General features: G+C 44.6%; 1 protein-coding gene across 1 annotated transcript in view; it reads left to right on the forward strand.

Annotated features, from left to right (window-relative positions):
* Positions 1-15,104, forward strand: part of Nmnat2 (nicotinamide nucleotide adenylyltransferase 2) — a 144,430-nt gene extending 129,326 nt beyond the window's left edge. The window contains exons 9-11 of the mRNA XM_042674481.1: positions 12,856-12,957; positions 13,098-13,165; positions 14,705-15,104. Of these exons, the coding sequence (XP_042530415.1) occupies positions 12,856-12,957; positions 13,098-13,165; positions 14,705-14,807 (273 nt within the window). The 3' untranslated portion in view covers positions 14,808-15,104. The remainder of the gene's footprint in view (positions 1-12,855; positions 12,958-13,097; positions 13,166-14,704) is intronic.
* The last annotated feature ends 2,501 nt before the right edge of the window (positions 15,105-17,605 follow it).

Below are 17,605 nucleotides of genomic sequence, written 5' to 3' on the forward strand. Positions count from 1 at the left end.
GTTTATTGGAGATAAGAGTGTCACGGACTTTTCCTGCCAGGGCTGGCTTTGAATCATGATCCTCAGATCTCAGCCTCCTGAGTAGCTAAGATTATAGGGGTGAGCCACCAGGGCCCGGCTTCTTTTGTAGTTTTAAAGCCACTGACTTCAAAATATTCTGTTTTGGACGGGCACCTGTGGCTCATGCCTGTAATCCTAGCTACTCAGGAGGCTGAGATCTGAGGATCATGGTTCAAACCAGCCCAGGCAGGAAAATCCATGAAACTCTTATCTCCAATAACCTCTTATCTCCAATACACTACCAGAAAACCAGAAGTGACACTGTGGCACAAGTGGTAGAGCGCTTGCTAAAGAGTTGAGAGATAGCAACCAGGTCCAGAATTCAAGCCTTATGACCAACAAAGAAAAAAAAAATCTGTTTTGGCTTGTACCTTCCTCTTGTGAGGATCTGGTGTTCTGCCAATATGGGTCTAGGCTGTACAGGTGGGGGGGTGAGGTACAAGCTAGTAAGTCCATGAGTTACTCTACTGCCTGTGTTCAAGAAGGTGGGAGCCAAGCCCAGAAAAGAGACATCAGGACTCGCTACAGTGTAAATTCTCTTGGGCTAGGTTCCCTGGGAAGTGTGCTATTAGGGATCTCTGAGCCTCTGGAACAAGATTGCCTGTGATGGGAGGTGGGAGACCTGCTTGGGTTCTGAATATTGTTTGCTCATTCTTTCATACCTCTATCAGAAGTCTGCTCGCACTAGTACCTGATACCCCAAGAGGTCTGTTGACCACAGCACCCTGCTTCCATCTATGGCTGAAGACAGGGGTATGAGGAGAAAAAACAAAACAAAACAAAAACCCAAGGCCCTGTCTCTGTATTCTAGTCTTCAGTGTCTTCTCTGGGATCCCCAGAAACAAAGCAGGAGAGAAGCCACGAATCCAGACTGGTCCGGGAAGAAGTAGGAGCCTGTGCATGCTGGTGAAAAGTGCCTTTGGAGGGACTGTGGAGCCACCCCGAGATCACTGCAGAGTAGCTGCCGGTTCCACAGCACCACTGCCAAGGCCTCTCCTGCCTCACCCCACTCCAAGTCAGGCTTCTCTTGCTTTTGTCTTGGTGTCCTGAACTAAAGTTCTCCATCCATTGGCAAGGACATTACACACACACACACCCAAGCACATCCTGTGGCATTTCTCATTAAGCTCACAGGTCAGTCAGCTCACAGAGGAGTCTAACCTTCTCTGGCCAAGTCACACGCCCTTCTTCATACATTCCACAGGGAGAAAATTCCATATTCATCGAGTTTCTCCCAAGTGCAATACAAAGGAGCTTCTATGTGGGCTGGCAATTGATATTTTCATTCTTGATGTCTGTGGAAAATCAAGATCTAGGACCAGCTTCAGAGTTCAAGACCTATATCCAATACCCTATCCTATTCCCACCAAAGAACTAGGCTCCTGCCACACACTGGTGGCTCACCCCTGTAATCCTACCTACTCAGGAGGCTGAGATCTGAGAATCACAGTCCAGACCTCCAACCAACTACAAATAACCCCAAGGTGGAGCTATGGATCAAGTGGTAGAGCAGCAGCCTTGAGCACAAAAAGCTTAGGCACAGTGTTGAAGCCTAGAGTTGAAGCCCTAGGACTGGATAGATAGATAGATAGATAGACAGACAGACAGACAGACAGACAGACATGCTTTTCCTAGCAGACTAGATCTTTGGCAATCTAATGGGAACACCAATGCAGATATGCAGGTTTAGATCTAGAAGTAGAAAAATCAAGGTCAAAGGCTCCAAGGTTAGCAAGGTTCACAGTATAAAGCAGCAAGCTTTTGTGGTTCCTTCATTCCCCACAGTAAAACCTGTTGTGTAGAGATCCAATTTTTCCAGCCGCCTTGCCCATCATATTCAATGGAAGACAAGCCAATTCCCATTCTTACAATTTCCTATCAGACAGTTGCAATCTCAAAATACCCTACTTGTATATTTTTTAACTCCAAAAAAATCAATTTATTTGAATTAGTTGATGTAGTGAAGCCACTGGATATAAGTTAAATATTCCAAAAAGCAAAGACTTAACAAAATTATTTTTAAAGGATTACAATAGATAAAAATAGAAAATGTATAACCGTTCTTTCATTCACATAACATTATAGTTTTTGCAGTATTATTCTTATATCATAAAAAAGGACACTGATATAAAAGAAATCTGCTCAGAACTTCCCTAGTCAGAGTGTAAGTGGGCACAGACACAAGGTAGATGAACTTGGAATCAGAAAGTCTCTTTATTATTTCTTTATATCACATTAACCGAAACGTGAAAAGCTGAGAAGAGTTCCTGAATGCACTCTGCATAACGGTTGGTCATCGCTCATTCATTCATTTGAAATCTTTTCTTAAGCACCAGCTATCCAGCTGGGTCTAAAGCATGGATCTAAAGCATGAGTAACAGAGATAATGAACGTATTCATCCATGCACTTTGCTTTCTAGAAAACGAACACTTTGATCACCTCTTGTGAATTGTCTCATTGAACCCTGGAGACACTACTAGGAGGTAGTACCTTGATTCCCATTTTAGAGATATGGAAACTGAGGCTTAAAGGGATTGCGTCTTATCCAAAATCATACAGCTACTGATCAGATGCTTCATCTCGATGATCCCGACAAGCAGGCATAATGACACATCCCTCAAAATGGTGCCTAGGGGAGTACTGGAGCTGGGCCTTGACCCATGGGCAGGATTGGGTGAAGCAGGTGGTTTTGAGTTGAGAAGATGCTGTAAAATATCTAGTAGTGGGAATTAGACTGGGAGAGACCATTCTGGCAAAAATCCTTAAGTGCCATGATGATCCGTATTCATTCTTCTCCAGGGTCCTTGCATTTAAACTAGCAAGAATCAGTATTTAACCCAGCAGGGAGAGAAATCTAAAGGAAGAACATTAGACACAAGAAATGGGCAAATTTGTGTGTGTGTGTGTGTGTGTGTGTGTGTGTGTGTGTGTGTGTGTGTGTGTGTGTGTGTGTGTATGTGAGAGATAGGGGTGGGGGGGAGAATTGAGGATTAAACCCAGGGCTTCACACATTCTAGGCAAGCTCTCTCAAGCCACGCTCCCACTCTAGATTTTTCTGTTTGCACTCCTCAAAGCCAAACATCCTACAGGCTAGTTCTAATTGACTGTACCCTACAGTTTTCCAGCCAACCAGTCATGGGCTAACTGCTTTCTACCTCCATCAGCTATGGGAAAACAACTAAAGAAAATAAACAGAGGAAGAGCTTGGGGGCATTAGCTACTCCAGAAGAAATCCCAGAAGCCCAGAATAAATGTAGCAAAGACAAACATTTAGTCAGATGCTTTTTTATCAGGGGGTGGGACTCCTGCAGGAAGCCTGATGGGCTCTCCCACTCCAGGGATTAGGTTCCTACACTGACGAGAATAGTGCTGAGTTCACAAGCACCTGGGGAAGGACCTTCAGCCTCCCGGACAGGCTTCTGCCAGTTCTCACATGAAAGATGCTGTCCGTTTGGTTTTCAGGCTTTGACTCGAGTCTGAAATCCCCAGCTTTCAGTCAAATTGTTGGTGGAGAGGGGATGATTTCTTGTGGGAAGCTCCTAAAAGTGCATCAAGGGTCATCCTGGAGGTGCATTCTCCATTGCCCAACACGGACCAAACCAGCCCCAGCCCAGCCTTCACTCCAGAGAGGAGCTAGGGCCTGAATGGCAAAGGATGCTCTGTAAAATGGAGCATGTTCCAGAAGCTTTTCACAGATGGGATGGCTTTAGCTGAAAGCTCTTCTTCCATCCTTTTCCTCTTCCTTCCCTTCCTTCTTGTCAGCTCTTTGGGGTTTTGTGTGTTTGTTTGTTGAGATAGGGTCTCACTATGTGATCTAGGCTGGCTTCAAGTTCATGATAATCCTGCCTCAGCCTCCCAAAGTGCTGGGATTATAGACCTGCATCAATACGCCTGGCTTCCTTGCATTCTTTATAAACCCACCCAGAAGCATATATAATTGTATCCTCTAGGGGGTGATATCGAGCAAGGAATTGAAGACTATGGTAAACAGGGAGGGGGGGATAAAGAGTAGTATATTTTCAAAATGTGGTCATTTTTGTGTATGTGCTGATCCTAGGGCTTGAACTCAGGGCCTAGCTTTTGTGCTCAAGATCAGTGCTCCATCACTTTGTGACACACAGCTCTTTCCAGCATTTTGATAGTTAATTGGAAATAAGAGACTCATGGACTTTCCAGCACAGGCTGGCTTTGAACCACAAACCTCAGATCTCAGCCTCCTGAGTAGCTAAGATTACAGGCGTGAGCCACCAATGCCCGGCTCAAATGGTAGTATTTTTAAAGCAAAGAAGCTGAAATCATTAAATTATGAGTCTTGCCGGTAGATCCAAACGTGTGAACCATAGAGGGCTGGAACTCACTTATCAGCTGTGCAGCTTGGACAAGGTTTTGAATCTCACTGTCTTGGTTTCCCTATGGATGACGTAAGAACAGAGCCACAGAGCTCAGAAGCCAGTTGTCATAAGGAATGTTATAAGGAATGAGCACAAGTAAACAGAGCCTGGCACATGGCAGATACCTTAATAAATGCTCTTCCCCTCCTGTACTGATGGCCCTATATATTCATCCCTGGTAGTTCTCTAGAGAGGACCAACAGGGACCCCAGCCACAAATGCTCTGTTTCTTGAGAAGAGTCCTGTCTGGGAAAACAGGTCAGGATGCCAAACCCCTATCTCAGTGTGATCACACAAAGGACCTGGCCAGTTCCACTCGCCAGGGCAAGTCAATCTATCTTGGGGTCTGTTTCCTCTATCTAAAATACATCTATGGCCCCTCTATGCATCTTCACTGTGATCTGGCCCTTTCATTTTTCTGATTCCCTGTGCTGCGGTTGCACCTGACTTTTTTGTTATTGTTGTTGTTGTTATTGTTGTTGCTGCTGATTCTAGAACCAGGCTTGAACTCGGGACCTAGGCACTGTTTTTTTTGCTCAAGGATAGTGTCCTACCATTTGAGCCACAACTCCACTTTCTGGGTTTGAGTTTTTGGTGATTAACTGGAGATAAGAATCTCCTAGACTTTCCTGCCTGGGCAGGCTTTGATCCACAATCCTTAGATCTCAGCTTCCTGAGTAGCTAGGATTACAGGCATGAGCCACCAATGCTGGACTCCACCTGACTTTTTCTTTTCAAGACAGAATCTTACCGTGTAGCCCATGCTGGTCTCAAACTTGAAATCCTCTTGTCCCAGCCTCTAGCGTGCTGGGATTACTGCTATATACTTTCCTGCCCAGTCCTATCACTTGGTGTCATTATTTCAACCAGTTTTCCCACCTCATGACTGTTAGGAAAAAGGAGTCTATAGGGGCCTGCGACAATAGGGTGGGGGTCAATCCTTCAAAGACTTTTGCACAAGCTGTGGTCTTACTGAGCATGTTCTCACTAGATTCCCTCTGACCAGCTGCTTCTCACATTTATTTTATATGTTGTATTGTACTTACCTCTACCTAATTCTCTCTCTGTATGTATATGTACATATATAATATTTGTTTGTTTATGATTTCTTCTCAATAGAAGGTAAATTCCAGGAGTTTTATTCACCAACACCAGAACAGAGCCCAATTCACTGTGTATATACTTCCTACGAGTTTGTTGAATGAAAGAAAGAAGGAGACAAGGAAAACAAAGGAGGGGGTAACAATGCTTGATAGGAAATGTACTCATTACCTTTCTCATGTAACTGTAATCCCTCTGTACAGTATCTTTATAATAAAGGAAGGAAGGAAGGGAGGGAGGGAGGGAGGAAGGAAGGAAGGAAGGGAGGGAGGGAGGGAGGAAGGAAGGAAGGAAGAATACTTGGGAACAGTATGGTAGGAGGACCCATACAGCCTATAAGATAGTTTGCCTCCACCATGAGATGTGGTATTTAGCCATGACATTTTAGCCAGTTGCTTATATTAACAACAGCAACACATTAGCTACTCAATAGTAACTGGCCCACAACCATCATAGCAATAGATCTAATGGAAAGGAATTTTTTGTTTCATGTCACCCACTAGATAGCAATCTAGCCAAGAAATGAAACCATATCTGCATTGCTCAATCATCTATCTCTAGTGTCCAGAAAGGTTCCTGGCTAAGATCACAAAACATCCACCCACCCAAAGCATCCCTGAAATGCTGCAGGAAGGGCTTGAAATTCAGCCTCTTGGAGGGCTGATGATAACTCCACATACCTTCCAAGAGACTTGCAGCCGGACTCCGGAGCACTCTCTCCCAAGGCCAAGTTGCTTCCTGCCTCAACATGTATCATATCCTTCCTTCAGATTCCCCACATTTGGGGAAGCAGAGTTTGCTCCCTCCCACTTCCTCTCCCGCTCCCTAGCCTGTCCTCCCAGGAGAGTCTGTGACCAAAAGATGGAAAGATACGATCAAAGCTACCAGTGAGCAGGAAGTATGAGCCAGTCAGATGAATGTCCCAGGGCCCCTCCCCCTGCCCTAGGAATGACACAAGCCAGGGTTGAACTAAGAGAGCCATTATGTGCTCTCCCTTAATCCTCCCCAACAAGGCCTGGCCATGTCAAGAATGGGATTTAGCCATCAGGGAGCACTCTGCTGAAATGACTACTTACCACCACTACCACCACCCCTTTCCCAGGGCAAGGCCCAGGGAGAACTCTTCAGGTGAATACAGGGGCTGGGCTCCTCATGAAGCTCCGCTTCAGAGGCCTGAGCTCTCTTGGGTTCCTAAGCTAGATGTCTGACCTCAGAGCACAGAGGAATGTAGGAATCCCCGGATGTCTGAGTATCTCAGGCTGTGAACTGGCAGCTTAGACAACTGACCGCGTGATTTAAAACAGCAGCTCCCAAAGGCAGCTGTAATGTGATTAGGGGTTGATTTTGATGCAAGCTGTACCATAATCCCCATGCTGAGGTCTGGGGAAGCACCTGTGTTGTGTTTTGTTTTGTTTTTTAATGTTGATTTTATCTTATTTGTTTTATTTTCACAAATGAGGCTTTTTGTCCCTATTTCAAGTCTGAATTTTAAACAGATGCTTGGGCTGTTGGCTCACATCCATCAGCTGGATCAACTTGAATCCTAGTGTCTTTTCCAGAATTATTACTATTACCATAAAGGTCAAACTTTGGCTTCATCATGATATTAAGGGACTGCTGAGCATTTTCTTTGTCTTTTCCAATGCTGTCTGGAATCAGCATTGTGACTGTTTCTTTTTTGGCCATTTGTACGTATCTCTTCTATCATTTTATTCCCAATCTGTTGGTGTTAAGCATCGAGATCTTCTACATCTGATGTCAAATGAAACGAACACTGAACAGATGCACGAAGACATATCATCATTTTGACCTTAATATGAGCTTCAGTCATCGTTTGCCATGTTTTCTGACCATGTCATACGTGCTGTCTCCATGCCACAGAACTCAAGCCGTTTTGGCCATGAACACCCTCAATGATTAGTCCAAGTCTTCTAAATGCAGCTGTATCATTTCTGCAGTTCAACAAAGCTCACTTCACACCCTTGAGGCCCTCAGATGCAATTTTGGTTACTTGATTCTTTGTGACTAGCATGTTCTTCCAGTATTTCTTAAATTGAATATATCTGGTTCTTTCACATTGTGTCAAACTTTCTTAGAAAATGGATGGAGGAAGCTGGGCGCCGGTGGCTCATGCCTATAATCCTAGCCACTGAGGATGCTGAGATCTGAGGATCACAGTTCAAAGCCAGCCCAGGCAAGGAAAGTCCATGAGACTCTTATCTTCAATAAACCACTAGAAAACAAGAAGTGGATGGAGGAGCACTTCTCCCTTTCCCTACTTTCATGGCCTTCTTTTTACTCTGTTTACTTAAAAAAAAAATAAGAGGAAATGAGGGAGCACTTTCTTCTTGGTTCTGGTTTTTGCCAACCACCTTGATGCTGCTCAGAGATCTAGAAAGGTTGAAATGCAACTCCCAGAGAATTTAGGCCAATGGTTCAAGTTCACCAAGGATGCAAGTTTAAAATAGCATTATGGAGAATGTTTTCACAAAACAGGTAACATTTAAATGAAGGAATTGGAGCCAAAGAGCAACAAAATTTGACTTATATTTTGACAATATCAATCTGGATGGTGGAAACAGACTGGGGGAAAAAAAAGAAGAAGAGAATGACAAAGACCAGAACAATCCCAGTGAGAAGTGGTAGAGATGAATTAATGTTCTATGGTTGCAAATGTGCTGGTTTAAAACAAAACATGTTGTTTTTTTTTTTAAACAAAACATGTTTATTCTCTTACAGTTCTGGAAGCTGGAAGTCTGAAATAGGCTTTTCTGGTCCAAAATCTGGTACTGGCCAGGGCATCTTTCCTTCAGAGACTCTAGGAAGGATTTGTTTACATGACTTTTCCAAATATGTGAGGGATATTTGCTGCATTTGTGAATTCAGGGTCCTTTTGTCCATCTTTGAAGCCAACAGTGTAGTATCTACAAACTTCTCTCTGCTCTATTACATTACCATCTTCTCCCTTTTATGTCAAAGTCCTCTCTGTTTCCCTCTTTCTCTCTCTCTCTCTCTCTCTCTCTCTCTCTCTATATATATATATATATATATATATATATGTATATGTATATGTTTTGTTTTGTTTTTGTTGGGGCTTGAACTCTGGGCCTGGGCACTGTTCCTCAGCAATTCAGCTTAAGGCGAGCGCTCTACCACTTGAACCACAGTGCCAATTCCGGTTTTCTGGTGGTTTTTATTGGAGATAAGAGTTTCTCAGACTTTCCTGCCTGGGCTGGCTTTAAACCACGATATTCAGATCTCAGCCTCCTGAGTAGCTAGGATTACAGGTATGAGCCTCTGGCGCTCAGCTTTCTGTTTCCCTTATAAGCACATTACTGCATTTAAATCCAGCCCAGATAATGTAAGGCAATATTTAAATCCTTAGTTGAATCACATTTATTTTTCCATGTAAGATAACAGTCATATACTCCAGGAGTTATGGCCTGAGTATCTTTAGAGTCATTATTTAGTTTCCATGGGAAACTTAGCCCAAGATAGAGGTAAGAAATGAATACATATTATATTGAAGATAGAATTAATTGTTTTTATTAGGCTGAATGTAGGATATGAGACAAGGAGAGGAAAATGCCAGCGGTTTTGCTGTGAGTAATTATAAGAAATGAAAGGAAAGCATTTTTTTGGGGAGGCTAATAAATTTATCTATGTAAACAAGTCTAAAGATTCATGGACAGGGTAAGCTGAAGATGCCCCATCCAATTTTAGGAAAAAGGCCTATGTTGGAGATGTTAATTTGAGACCCTTTGATATACCGTGTGTGTGTGTGTGTGTGTGTGTGTGTGTGTGTGTGTTTCTTGAAGCTTGAATTCAGGGCATGGACGCTGTCTCTGTGCTGTTGTGTACAATATTAGTGCTCTACTCCTTGAACCACAGCTCTACTTCTAGCTTTTCTGGAAGTTCATTGGAGAACAGAAGCTCACAGACTTTTCTGCTTGGGCTGGCTTTGAACCATGATCCTCAGGTCTCAGGCTCCTGAGTAGCTAAGATTACAGGCAAGAACCACCAGTGCCTACCTGGCATGTCTTTAAAGCCTTGAAATCAAATGAAATCATTAAAAGTGTGAAAGGAAAGAGATCCACGGACTGAAGCTTGGTAGACTCCAATGAGTCAAGGTCAGAAAGGTCAACCTAAGGGAGACCAAAAGGGAGCAGCCAGACAAGTAGAAGGATACTAGGAAAGAGTTGGGAGTGTGATGGTAACCAAGCCCTAGAGGGGTACTGATGGGTACAGATGTGTATTGATGCACACTTCATCTACTGTAGCACCTAATACTCCCCTTATCAGTACTCTCTCTGGCTGAAACTCAAACCCATATGCTAGGTATGGCCCAAAGAACAGAGAGAGCACAGTCTTGGGTGGAAGGAAGCCCTGCAGCCATACTCCTGAAGCAACAGGCCTGGTCTTATGGGATCTCACCACATCTGTTATTTCCAAGGGCAAGTCTAACATCTGTTTTTGAAGAGAGATCTGTTTCAGGCAGCAAGATCTCCCTCTGCTTGCCACCCACTGAACAGCCCGGCACAGTCACCGATGGGTTGATAGTCAGTTGGAAATGGAGAGCAGCCATTGGACCAATGTCACCCACAGGGTAATTCCCTTGAGAAGACTGACTGCCACTCTGGGCCATTATTTCATGCTTTAAACTAGAATGCTTACTTAGAGAGTTCCGCTATCACTCACATCACAAATAAAGCATCAGTAAGGGATGTATCATGCTCTCTGAGTCAAGAAGGAGGCAGATCCTACGCAATGCCATTGACACCAGCCTACTTTGAAGCAGCTGCAAAACTAAGCACTTTAGGAATTTCCATGCACACTTGCTTGAGTGAATCCTCTCTTCCTTCTTCCCTCTTGGTCCCATTCTCTCTTTCTTCATTTCCTTTTTCTTGTTCTTTTTTTTGTCTCTTTCTCTGCCATCCCATTTGGTCCAGAGTTTTAATTCCTTTTATAGACCCTTACTCTCAAACTGGGTTGCATATTGCAATCACCTGTAGACTAACAGATAAGGTATTAAGATCTGGATTCTATCCCAAGATTCTGGTTTACTCATTAACATCAGGTGTACACTGTGAGATGATTGTAATGTACAGCAAACATTGAGAATCAGTTCCTGAGCAGTGAACTCCAGTGCAATATTCTAAAAGCTATGGCAAGAGGAGTTTTTGGCTCCTGCCCTACCTCTCCCTAACATTCATAATCTATAGGACCAAAGTTTTGATACTAACTTACCTGGTGTGAACACCACTGATAGACACAACATATTGTATAATGTCTTGTTTGTTACCAAATGGTACAATCTAATGGGGGCTCTGCTATTCTATATCTAGCTTTTAATTTCCCTCCACAAGTTTGCCCTCTAGGACACTCAAGACCAACTTTATATTCCAACACCATCAGAGTTCCAGTTACAAGTATAGCTCCAGTTGAACACAATAAGGAAACTAGAATCATGGTGGATGGAAAAAATCTGAGGAAGTGCATACATGTCCATCACTGGGTGAATTGGGCTTTGGAATGGAATTCTGCTGAGATGGAATCTTCTAGTAGAGGAGAATGAGCCACAATGCTGTTTCTGTAATATGTATTTGGAGAATTATGGAGAAAATTCTGAGTCCATTGCCTCTAAATCAGATCTTATTCAATGAGCTACACTTAGAAGCCGCCACTCCCCTTCCTTTCCCTCATCTGGGATCCATAATTCAAAAGATCGCAAGGGTAATCCTAGCTCCAAGGCTAGATCTAAGTCTATTAAATGCCATAAATTGTGGGCTCTTTGAAAATAAAAATTGGCACACATTTCCAGAAAACAACTTGGTAATGTGTCTCAGCAGCTTGAAATATGTGTAGTTCATGTCATTTATGTTTTTTATTTTATACTGGTATTGGGGCACCATTTCTTAGCTTTTTCACTTAAGGATGATATTCTACCATTTGAGCCACAGCTCCACTACTGGCTTTTTGCTGGCTACTTGGAGACAAGAGTCTCAAAGACTTTCCTGCCCAGGCTGGCTTCAAACGTGGATCATCAGGTCTCAGCCTCCTGAGTAGCTAGGATTATAGGTGTGAGCCATAGGCACCTGGCTATTGTTTTACTTTTTATCCTAAGAAAATAATCAGAGAATTGTGGCAAAAGATTTTTGTGAACAGGTCTTCAGTAAAGAGTTACATACAACTGTAAAAATTCAGACATGTGTATTTCCTAGCTTAATATATTACCAGCTTAATACAGCAAACAGTGAAATGGATAGATTGCTGCAACTTATGTTCTTATGTTTTAAAGACAATTTTGTAATGATGTGAGAAACTGCTCAATTCAAGTAAAAGTATTGCTTAGGCAGGAGAGAGAGAGAGAGAAAGAGAGAGAGAGACAGAGAGAGAGAGAGAGAGAGAGAGAGAGAGAGAGAGAGAGTGTGTGTGTGTGTGTGTGTGTGTGTGTGTGTGTGTGTGTTGCAGTGCTGGGGATTGAACCCAGGGCTGCATGCATGCTAGGAAAATGCTCTGCCACTGAGCTACACCCTAGCCCTACTTTTGCAGTTTAGCCCCAGTGTGGATATCTACATATACTACTTGCACAGAAGAAAACACTGGAGAGAAATACACTTAACATTTAACTGTGGTTACTCGGATTGTCTTAAAGCTGGAGTTGATTTCTATTTTTCCCCTGCACCTTCCAACTTCTGCCGCATCCACAATCAGAAAAAAGTAAATAAAATGGTATTTTTTTCAATGACAAGAAGGTTTTATTCTCATGAAAGCGCCAAGCCTCCATTTAAGGCTGATCTCTAACGTGACCCACCCCAATGACCGTCACCAAGCCAGTGGACACACGGTGGTACATTCCAAACGCTTCTCCGCTATGGCTTTCGTGTGGGTGGGTCATATGATAGACTCATGACGTCAACTGAGGGCTGAGGTGTGCTGACTGGACAGCGACATCTGTCTCACCCAGGAGGATGTTTACCAGGTAAGGACTACCTGTCCTCCATATTGTTGGGCGGCCTTACAAACTCCACAGGAGCCTCAGGAGCAGTCTTGCTCAGACATGCGAGTGCCTTCATTCAGCCCACAGGCCTAGTGTGCCAGGCAAGGTGCTCATTCATTTTACTAACACTAATACTTGTTATTAAGGTTGCTGGCTGATGGTAGAAGGAGCAAGTTGGAGACTGAATGAAGCATTCCCCTGGTGGAATGGATGATAGCTCTGCCCTGCCGAATTCTTGGTAGAGGGTAAAGGCCGTAGGTTTCACCAAAGCTGCCTCACCCTTTCTGTGTCTCCCTGTCCAGATGGAGGTGATTGTTGGGGACTTTGGGATTGTGGTGGTTCCCCGGGATGCAGCTGACACAGACCGAATCATGAATCACTCCTCAATACTCCGCAAGTACAAAGTGAGTCCGCAGCCACCCCGAGGGAATATTTCTGTGTGACATCTATCTTGTCTTAAAGTCCTGGGGTGCTGGAAGAATGAGGAAGCAGAAGGGTTTTGGTGCAAGGGGCTGGCAACCTACTCTTTCTGCTCTGTCCTTAGAACAACATCATGGTGGTGAAGGATGACATCAACCATCCCATGTCTGTGGTCAGCTCAACCAAGAGCAGGTATGTTTGACAAATGGTCAAAGACACTGTGGTCGGTGTCTTTGTAAGACGCTGCCTTACAACTTCCCATACTGCTTTCTTAAGTTAGAGGTCACCCTTATACTCAAGTGGACATTTGCTGCCCTGGTGCACAGCCTCCTATTAGTGCCTTATTTGTTGCCAATGACTTAAAAAAAAAAGAGAAGACAGTAAAGCCAGGTGTCGGTGGCTCACACCTGTAATCCTAGCTACTCAGGAAGCTGAGATCTGAGGACTGCAGTTCAAAGGCAGGCAGGAAAGTCTGTGAGATTCTTATCTCCAATTAACCACAAAAAGCAGAAGTGGAACTGTGGCTCAAGTGGTAGCACACTAGCTTTAATCAAAAAAGTTCAGGGACAGCATCTAGGCCTTGAGTTGAAGCCAAGAAAGAGAGAGAGTGAAGAGAGAGTCAGAGACAGAGACAGACAGACAGACAGACAGAGACAGAGAGACAGAGAGATACAAAGAGACAGAGAGACACAGAAACAGTACCTTAACTAGTCTTAGCTAGTTTGAGTGGAGAAGAGGGTGATTTTAGTGTGGATTCATAGCTTGAGGTTCTTATACAGTAATGCCTTAGTAACAGTATGGGCTAACTGTTACAACAAAAAAGTCCTTGATATTGAGAGGTGGATATTTAGTTCCCTCCTACAGAAGTGCAAAGGAATTGAATCTCTGATCTCTTCAATCTGAAGCTTCTGGTTCTGAGTTCACAGCTTCCACAAGGTCTATTTTTTGGTGGGAAAGGGCAAAGCAAAGCCCAAGGCAAGAGGCTCTGTCTTTCAGTTAATGACACAGCCCTGGAGAGGCTGAGGTAGGGAGGTTAGGAATTCAAAGCCATCTTTTTTGCTATGTAGGCTGGGCTACATAGCAAAACCTTGCTGTATGAATTTTACAAATAGCTCTTCAAGCTTAACAGTCCCACAACTACCAGGTGAGGGAAAAACAGGACGCAGCCAGCCAAAAACTTAAAAAAATTACACAGAAACCACAGTCCTTCGTACTTGTTGGTGCCTCCTCCCCTCCCCACGCCAAGCCCCTTCCTACAAGAAAGAAAAGACACAGCCAATCAGAAGAGTGGTCTGGGAGGTTGATGAGCATGAGATCTGGTGCCAAGAGTCAAAGGAATGAAAATAAATATACCTGAAATCTACATACCCAGTCTATTTCAAAAAAACAACAGCCAACACATTAAAAATGGGACTCTGGGCTTGACACTATTTTAAGAGCTTTGAATAATGACTCCTTTCATGCTTTCAATGATTGATTGTGATGGGCTTCCACATTACCTTTGGTTTCCCAGAAGAGAAAACTGAAGAAGAGAGAGACTCACCTCCTTTTCCCAAAGTCTCTCAGCTAGAAGCGGCCACAGGGTGTAAGATGTTTTATGGAGGCCAGAGGGCTTTCTCTAACATCAATACCATTTCCTCAAAGCCAGCACAAAGGCTGGCAGGGAGTGTTGTTAAGACAAGAGTCAACCTCTGCCTGTCATCTAATGGTGCTTGCTCTCTTCTCCTGCAGGCTGGCCTTGCAGCACGGGGACGGCCATGTGGTGGATTACCTGTCTCAGCCCGTCATTGACTACATCCTCAAGAGCCAGCTATACATCAACGCCTCTGGCTAGCAGCCACTCAGCCAGCCTGTACCACTCTCCCCTCGTCCTCTGCCAACGCAACTCACTGGCCCCTCCAGTCTCTGTCAGCCTCTCTCCTGCCTCTGTTTCTCCGTCTCCTCATTCTGACCATTCTTCCCACTGGCTGACTGAACCCCCACAGTGTGGGGGACCTGCAGAGAACCGTGGCGTTCCCTATTCCAGTCATCTTTGGACAGACTTTCCTCTGGTCTCCGGGGTGGGGGTGGGGGAGGGAGTTGGGGCGGGAGTTGGGGGGATCCCAGTCCTTGGAGATGTACTGGTGTCTGTCTCCCAGCATGCTTCTCGAGAGGCGGCTCTGGTGCCCATCCTCCCAGCATGCTCTGGGGAGGCGGCTCTGGCTCTCGCCTTCCCAGCATGCCCTTTACCACAAAGGGCTTATTTTTCTTTCTTTACTCATTTACCTATTTTTGTTGTTGTTGTTATTCACATCTTGTGGGACTTGGATGAAATCGATGTCTGTTTTTGTTTGTAGTATTGATGCACTCCTGTGGTATTACTTTCCTTCCAGTAGGACACCATAGCCAGCCTCTGCACTCAGGAAGTATGTGAGAACCACACCCAGGAGAGCCACCTCCATGTACACACACACACACACACACACACACACACACACACACACACACACACACACGCAGCAGCAGCAGCCTTTGGTCAGGAATGAGACTGTCAGGTTCTGATGACTGGAAGGCAAGTCTTGGGAGAGGAGGTTTCTCAGAATCTCAGACCGGTCCCTCAGTGGCAGATGCTCTGTTCCTGTGACATCGAGCCAGCCTGTGCTCCTTCCCTGGTGACGTCCACACACTCGTGTACGTCTGTGCCAAAGGCACCCTGCGAATCCTCTGCTGGTCCAGACATTTCCAAGGTATCTAATGCCTTGGAGCTCGTGCATAGACATGCTCTTACACCTGAGAAGAATCAAATAGGCGAGGTCAAATCCCCATAATCCAGCCATTCCTTTTTTAAGAAATATGCCAGGAATTTACTCTAGAGATCTTCACTAATTGGAATTGTTTCTTGCCCATTTGGCTGGGAACTGTCTGTCCTGGGAGCTTTCCAGGATAGGAAGGAATCCCGGTGTTAGCCTGAGGTTACCCAGGCCAGGGCTGGGGCCCATTCCTTCTTCGGAAGCTGCTGCTCTCCTCGCCAGGCCTGGGCGCAGGTCCTGCAGAGGGCTGCCCGGCAGGACCCTCCTGAGAGGGTACCTCTCTGTTTCACCTCATCTTGCCCTCATTTCTTACCCTTCTTGCAGCCTCTAGAGACAGTTTTGGTAGATTCTTAGTTGTTAATGCCTAACTCATGTTCTGCTTGGAGAGCTAACAGGAAATTACCCTTTGTTTTATGGCTCTTGTGTTTCTGGTTGTTCAGGTGTCTAAGTACTGATACTTAAAAAAAAAATCAAATGGGAGCTATGAGCCAGATGGGACCCTAGACAAAGGACTGCATTCCTTTTTTAAAAATATATAATTTTACTGTTGTACAGAGGAGTTACCATTTTACAATTCAGGTAATGCATCCATGTCTCCTTAGGACAATGCCACCCTTTCCTTCATCTACCCCCCACCCCCACCCCCAGCTTCCCCCTAGGGGTGGCATACTTTACCACACATTTCACACGGGCAACCGCCTGTGGTTGTTTCCAGGAAGAGGAACAGGAAGTGGAGTCAGGAGGTTGGCACACTAATCTCCCTGAAGTGGTGTATTGTCTTAGATAATTGAAATACTCTTTAGAGGACGAATAGAAGGACTTAGTCTTGGGTCACAGTGTTTGGTTAGATTCATGGGGTAAAGAGATTCAGAGCTCAGTTGCCTTGATGCCGTCCTTTAAAAGCAAAGAAGCAAAGATCCACAGGATTAAATGGCTAAATGGCTGGCCCAGGTTAAGGAAGTATAGTATCTGATATGAGGGAGCAAAGGGAAACAGGGAGCTGAATTTCCTGGTGAAACCTGGCATCTGAGGGATCTAGAGTTTATGAACAGAGTTCATGGATCTTTGGTCCACTGTGTTACTCTACAAGACTCAGGTCAACCCCCATTTGGTCCATAACCTGGAACCAGGTTGGCTGTGTATCTCATAAGGGCAGAAGGCATGGGGGAGGGATGAGGAGCAAGATAAACTAAGGAAAAGAACAGGTGCAGTCCAAGTACATGAGAATGAGATGGGGCAAATTATAAATCTGTGAATCACAGGGACAGACTCTATTAAAAATGGCTTTCCTGCCTGGTTCTGGGTAACTGACACCTGTAATCCTAGCTACTCAGGAGGCTAAGATCTGAGGATTGTGGTTTGAAGCCAGCCTGGACAAGAAAGTCCATGAGACTCTTATCTCCAATGAAACACCAAAAAAGCTGGTAGTGGAGCTGTGGCTTGAGTGGTAGAACACTAGCTTTGAGCAAAAATGCCAGGTCCTGAATTCAAGCCCCAGGACTCGCACCAAAAAATATAAATAAATAAAGGCTTTCCTTTAATAACAGGAAAGCAAATTCCTTTCCAGGTACCATCAACCATTCCATTCCCACCCTGCACCTCTCTTCCTTTGATGGAGCAAGATCAGAGCACCTCTTCTAGTCCAGGGAAGGACACTGGGAGTGTGACCAGTCACAGCCAATACCTAAAGACATGGATCAGAGTTTTATCTGGGCCCCAGGTACCACCAGGATAACCTGACTTCCCTCTGGGGTTCTATTGCTTCCTATGGAGGCCAACCCAAGATTGGCTCGGAGATGGTGACAAAGGCAGGGATTGGAATAATCCTGTCCAAAGGAGTCTG

Source organism: Dipodomys spectabilis, unplaced genomic scaffold (assembly GCF_019054845.1).
Source record: "Dipodomys spectabilis isolate Male_0828 unplaced genomic scaffold, ASM1905484v1 ptg000019l, whole genome shotgun sequence".
NCBI lineage: Eukaryota > Metazoa > Chordata > Mammalia > Rodentia > Heteromyidae > Dipodomys > Dipodomys spectabilis.